Raw genomic sequence first — 6,000 nt, 5'->3', positions numbered from 1 at the left:
CACGACGAGCCCTGTGACAGCACCGAAGCCTCGGCAGGACCGGCCTCCTCGCCGGGCAGACGGCCAAGGTGAGACGGGGATGAGCGGGCGGGCGGCGGGAGACCCGAACCCGGGGCGCTGCGCGGCGGGGGGAGCCTCATGTCCCCGCCTGCCTGTCCCGGGAAGGCGGTGGAAGCCCCGGTGAGTCAGAGCGGGGAAGGGCGCGGCCACGCCCCTGAAAAACCCCTCATTCCCTCCGCGGCACCTGCGGGGAGCAGGCGGCTCTCCTCCGGTGCAGTGAGAGGCCGGCAGCCCCTGCCCCCGCCTCGCCCATGGCGGAGCCGCGGCGCCCCGCGGAGGGCTGCTCCTACCGCAACACCGACTGTCTGGAGCGGCCGCTGAAGCGGCTCTTCAAGGGGCTGGGCAGCGGCGTGGCCGCCTGCCCCTGGCCCTTCGTGCTGGTGCCGCTGCTGCTGTCCGGCGGGCTGGGCGCCGGCTTCTTCTTCCTGCCGCAGCGCGAGGCGAACGACATCGAGGAGCAGTTCACGCCGACGTGGGGCCCCGCCAAGGCCGACCGCGACTTTGTGCAGCGGTACTTCCCCACCAACGACTCGGAGCGCTTCTCCGCCCAGCGGCTGCCCACCGAGGGCGCCTACGCTGCCCTCATCGCCGTGGCGGCGGGGGGGGGCTCGGTCCTGGACCGGGCGGCGCTCCGCGACCTGCAGCGGCTGGACGCGGCGGTGCGCACCCGCGGTTTCGAGCAGGTTTGCGCCCGCCCCTGCCCCGAGCCGGTGGACGATGCGGGGGCGGCCGCTGCCCTGGAGAACCTCTACTTTCCCGTCAGCAACGGCAGCTTCCTGGGGGCCACGCTGGGCGGCGTGCGGACGGGCGCCGACGGGCGGGTGCTGTCGGCGCGGGCCCTGAAGCTGGTGTATTACCTGCGGCAGGACGGCTCCGCGGCGGCAGACAGCCGGCGGTGGCTGGAAGGGTTCCTGCAGGACATCCCGTCGAAGCTGGCGGCGTGGAGGGCCATTCAGGTAACGCGGGGGTGGGTACAGCCGCGGGGGGGCCGCCGAGAACCGAAATGCCCGGTCTGCCCCATCGCCTGAAAAGAAAGGAGATGGTGGGGGAAACGGCGGGGACCTCCTGGCAGGTTGCGAGGGCCGCGAAGATGCGTTAGTGCCAACTTGTTGTTTAGCGTTGCCAGTGCAGGTGTATAAAGACCTGAGAAAAAGAGTAAAAGTGCTTCATCTTTTCTTTCCTTGTTCTTTTAACAACAGGTGACTTACTTTACCTCACTGTCCAGACAACAGGAGTTTGAAGGAAACACCAACAGCGTGATCCCACTCTTCTCCATAACGTATTTCTTGACAATAACCTTTTCAGTCGTCTCTTGCCTAAGGTAGAATGTCCTCTAAAATGTCCTCTAAGCTATGGCTCAGAGAGAAGTGAGCTCCACTCTGCTTTGCCTAAATTGGTTTCTGCTCTTGTTGGGTGAAGTCATTCGTGAGCCTGCAGACTTCATGTAATAATGGGCAAAATGTATTTCTTTGCTGTTTCTCTCTTCCTTGTGCATATTTCCCAACTGCTTAAAGGGCACCAGAAGCGTGATCTAGCCACCCTGGCAGCAGCGGAATTCTGCACAAGTGCTTGAATAAAACTGATCATATCAACTTGGCATAACCAGTGGAGACAATCACCACAAAGATGCATAAAATTCAAACAAGAAAGTCGTCCTTGGGGGGGAGGGAAGCAGTAAGTGGTGCTATTGCTAAGGTTATTCTGCTGCTTTCTTGCTTAATTCATAGCTTCTATCCACATCCAGCCCACAAGATACTAACCCTTTGTAAAGAGAAGTTAAAAAGGGGAAGGAAGCAGGGGAGGGAGGTGGAAGTATACCATGGTAAGATCTATTTGCACCTTTTTTCTGCCACTTGGGCAGTTAAGATAGAGATGAATGAGCACTAGCTTCATAGACTGCTGCAAGTCTTGCTACAACTTAAGGCATTCTGCTTGTTAGTAGGGCCTGAGCTTTACCTGCTGTCCACAGAGAACTTATCCTGCCCTTTCTTTGTGCTGGTGGAAGGTGAACCATTGAACCATTGTACCTTTGACAACTGTACAGCAGTGTTTGTGTGCTGTGCTTGAGAAATAAAGTTCTGCTTGGAGGGGGAGGTTATTGGTTTAGCGCCTGCATCAAGCATCATGCCCATTAAGCTGTACAATTTCTGGATTTCAGCTGTCTCACATCCGGTCATTTGTGAGCGCAGACAGAGCATGGGGGGTTCCAGCAATGCCCCCTTCTTGCCTTGGAAACGAGAGATTCTCTTAAAGTTCGGAAATGGTCTACAGCCTGGAAAAGATTTCTACTCAGGCAAGAGGCAACTCTCTGCCCCCTCGGTGTAGTGCAGAGTCTCCTGTTTCTTAGGGAATCCTTGAGCCAGCCCTCGGGGGCATCTTGGCAAATGGCCGGTAGCCAATCTGTCTGCTGAGAAAGCTTCTCTACACAGCACTTACTGCCTGGGAGGTGCTTCCATACTGCACTGATACGCTACACCAAGAACCTGTGTAAAAAGGAAAGAGCTTCCTAAAATTCATCCTTTTTTGGCTCACCCTAAATATACATGCCCACTGGTATAGTTTATGTATCTTCATTTTGCCAGCTGTCTTGTTATTGATACAAAGATCAGCACACATCTTTACTCCTAGGTATATAACTGTCCAGCAATAATAATGTATTTAGTAGAAATTAGTCCTATCCACTACTCGCACCAGGGAGCTCTCCTAGTAGCTTTCATCAAGATTTCTTTTCACAGGCAGGGTATCGTTGGTATCTCTGTACTTATCATGCCAAACGCCTTGGTGAAATATTTGAGGTGTAACTGAGAAATTCCTTACAATATTTTCAGGCTCAGCTGCATAAGAAATAATGTCTGGCTTGCATGCTGTGGCGTGGTTTCTGCCGGGTTAGCTGTATTAAGCAGCTTTGGATTGCTGCTCTTCTGTGGAGTGCCGTTTGTGATCACTGTACTAAGTGCACCGTTTCTTATTCTAGGTAAGTAGAAAAAGGTAGTCGAATTCAGATACAAAGACTAAAGTGGCGTTAAAACAACCTGATGGTGTTACTCTTTTATGATACGAGCATCAGACCATAGGCAGTTCTATCCTGCAGTGAGTGGAGGAGACACCTGGAGGCGCAGGCTCCTCTGAACTCCTACAGGTGGGGGAGCCGCTCAGCTCAGTGTGCCCATGCTGGGACTGGAGCTGGGCCCTGGCAAACCCAAAAAATGATGCCTGCTTTAGTTTGACTGATATGGCATGAAAACTGTAAACGAGAGGGTGGTGCGGTTAGCACTTCTGGCATTGTTCTAGCGTTCCTTGTCATTTAGCCATGCTGTGGAAGCTGCCATTTGCAATGCAGCATTAACTTTTTCCCCTCTTGCAGGAGTTGGTATTGATGACATGTTCATCCTGATTGCTGCTTGGGAACAAAGTTCAAGAAAAAAAGATAAATCCGATGTTAAGTCTCGGTTGGCCGAGACTTATGCAGAAGCAGCACTTTCTGTGACCATCACCACTCTCACTGATGTTTTGGCCTTCTTCATTGGCACCTGGACTGCCTTTCCATCCGTGAGATCATTTTGCCTCTATACAGGCACTGCTTTTGTCTTCTGCTATATCTATACCCTGACCTTCTTTGGGGCAATTATTGTATTGAATCATAGAAGGGAGCAAGGAAACCGACACTGGCTAACTTGTATGCCTGTGCAAGTAGGTAAAGGTCAGGCTGAGAAGTCCTGCTTGTACAATGCTTGCTGTATCGGCAACTGTTCTGGGGAGTCATCTTTGCCAGAAAGTGAACATCCAATGAGCATATTCTTTAAAAAGTATTATGGCCCTTTCTTCACCAATAGATGGATCAAGCTACTTGTGGTGTTGCTGTATGGAGCATATTTGGGTGGAAGCATTTATGGATGTACTCAGATCAGAGAAGGCATCGATCTTCGAAATCTGGCCAGTGATGACTCCTATGTTATTCCATTCTATGATGACAACTACAAATACTTCTCAACATACGGACCCAGGGTCATGGTTGTCATTACTGAAAGCGTAGATTACTGGAATGAGACTGTTCGTCTTGGCATTGAGAACTGCACACAGAATTTAGAGGGCATTTCCTATGTTGATAAGAGCCTCTCAGAGTCATGGCTGAGAGTATACACAAATCTTTCCAAAAGTGGTTTGATAAATATAAGCAATAAGACTCTTTTCATTAAGAACTTAGCTGTGCTGTTCGGAATTGTTCCCAGTTTTGAGTGGGACATTAACAAGACTGAGGATAAAATAGAAGCTTCACGTTTCTTCATCCAGACGGTGAATGTGACCTCAGCCGTTGATGAGAAGAATCTTCTCAATCAATTAAGAGAGACAGCCAAGCAGTGCAGTATCCCATTAATGGTCTATCACCCAGCATTCATCTACTACGATCAGTTCCTGGTAATAGTGCAGAACACCATTCAAAACATCATCATTGCTGCTGGGGCAATGCTCGTCATCTCCCTTTTGCTTATTCCCAACCCGTTGTGTTGCGTGTGGGTGACTTTTGCTATAGCTTCTGTTATAGTTGGTGTTGCTGGTTTCATGACCTTTTGGAACATCAACCTTGATTCCATATCCATGATCAACCTGGTCATCTCTATAGGGTTTTCAGTAGATTTTTCTGCTCATATTTCCTATGCCTTTGTTACGAGTGGAGAGTCATCAGCCAATAAAAGGGCGATCGAAGCTCTGTCCGTGCTAGGTTACCCAGTGTTACAAGGTGCGGTTTCTACTATATTAGGAGTAGTTGTGCTGGCTGCAGCAAAAACCTACATCTTTAGGACATTTTTCAAGATCATGTTCCTTGTTATTTTGTTTGGGGGTCTTCACGGTCTTGTTTTTATTCCGGTGTTTTTAACCTTTTTTGGAAACTTTGGCAGATCAACCCACAATACCAAATCTAAGAAGCTAGAGCTTATGTCTAGAAATTCTAAAGATTGTCTGTGACCAAGTTAAATGTTTATTTATTATATGTAGATTAGAATGCAGTGACTTTCTGGGAATATAAGAAATGAAGAAAATGAAGGACAGAAAAATAAATACAACAGGGAAGCAAAAGCTTCCGTAAAGCCAGACAAGACAAATAACAGAAGAAGAAATGAAAACGTACAGAATGGATTTGCATTGCTCATTTTTGTTTGTGCTTGACTAACACTTCAATGTTGTTAAACCCTTTTTTGTGACTTTTTTACTAAATGTATTAAAATTATTATAAACACTGACCACTGCATCAGTTTAAAGAAATTATGTGACCAGTTACTCAATATTGACTGAACCTGGAATGCGACAAAAGCATTTACCAAAGAACACTGGCAACTTTCTGTCCAAAAAGCTGTTAACAACCAAGTTACCAAAAGAAAGGAAATTACAATCAAACCCCAGAACTTCTCAAAAAAAATTTGATTCTGAGCACACCCTCTCAAATTGGAGGGGGAAAAAAGTGCCAGAGACCACATGGAGTTTACCTGAAACTTTACTATGAATATATGAATACTACTTTATGTTAGTTGCTCAGATACTGAAGTGATGGATGAAAATAAAACCTTTGGGGAAATGCTCTGAAGAGTAACAACTGCAGTCATTGTTAAGACACATCCTGTCTCCTTTTGTAAAAGCAAAATGAAATCAAGCATGAAGCTGATTTTTGGAGGGGTGCTTAATGTGTGTAGAAGTGCCCTTCAGCTGATGTGTCTTTCCATACCTACTTTTATCCCTAGGTCCTTTAGCAATAGACTTTTATGCTTTGTGGAGATTAAAACAAAACAACCACCACCACCAATCGCACTACCACTCACCCCTCTGCCTATGACAGCCTGAGACTTCTTACATGAAATTCTTTGCAAAAGGTATCCTAAACTTTCCTGCAAATTTCTATGTCCAAAGAATATTATGTTTCCTTCTCATTCCAGTTTTTCTGTGGAA

General features: G+C 48.1%; 1 protein-coding gene across 1 annotated transcript; it reads left to right on the top strand.

Annotated features, from left to right (window-relative positions):
• The first annotated feature begins 311 nt into the window (after nt 1–311).
• LOC141471206 (patched domain-containing protein 3-like) lies at nt 312–5,025 on the top strand. The gene is made up of 4 exons (XM_074157627.1): nt 312–1,016; nt 1,260–1,381; nt 2,889–3,034; nt 3,425–5,025. The coding sequence occupies exons 1-4, from the start codon at nt 312–314 to the stop codon at nt 5,023–5,025; spliced, it is 2,574 nt and encodes an 857-aa protein (XP_074013728.1).
• The last annotated feature ends 975 nt before the right edge of the window (nt 5,026–6,000 follow it).

The sequence above is a fragment of the Numenius arquata genome, chromosome 12 (assembly GCF_964106895.1).
Source record: "Numenius arquata chromosome 12, bNumArq3.hap1.1, whole genome shotgun sequence".
NCBI classification, from domain to species: Eukaryota; Metazoa; Chordata; class Aves; order Charadriiformes; family Scolopacidae; genus Numenius; species Numenius arquata.
This window is presented reverse-complemented; position numbering and strand designations above follow the sequence as displayed.

Excerpts from the sequence above, each read along its gene's own strand:
- LOC141471206 (XM_074157627.1), top strand. The coding sequence starts at position 312 with ATGGCGGAGCCGCGGCGCCCCGCGGAGGGCTGCTCCTACCGCAACACC. Across the intron at positions 1,017-1,259 it reads CGGCGTGGAGGGCCATTCAG|GTGACTTACTTTACCTCACT; the intron begins GTAACGCGGGGG and ends TTTTAACAACAG. Across the intron at positions 1,382-2,888 it reads TCAGTCGTCTCTTGCCTAAG|GCTCAGCTGCATAAGAAATA; the intron begins GTAGAATGTCCT and ends CAATATTTTCAG.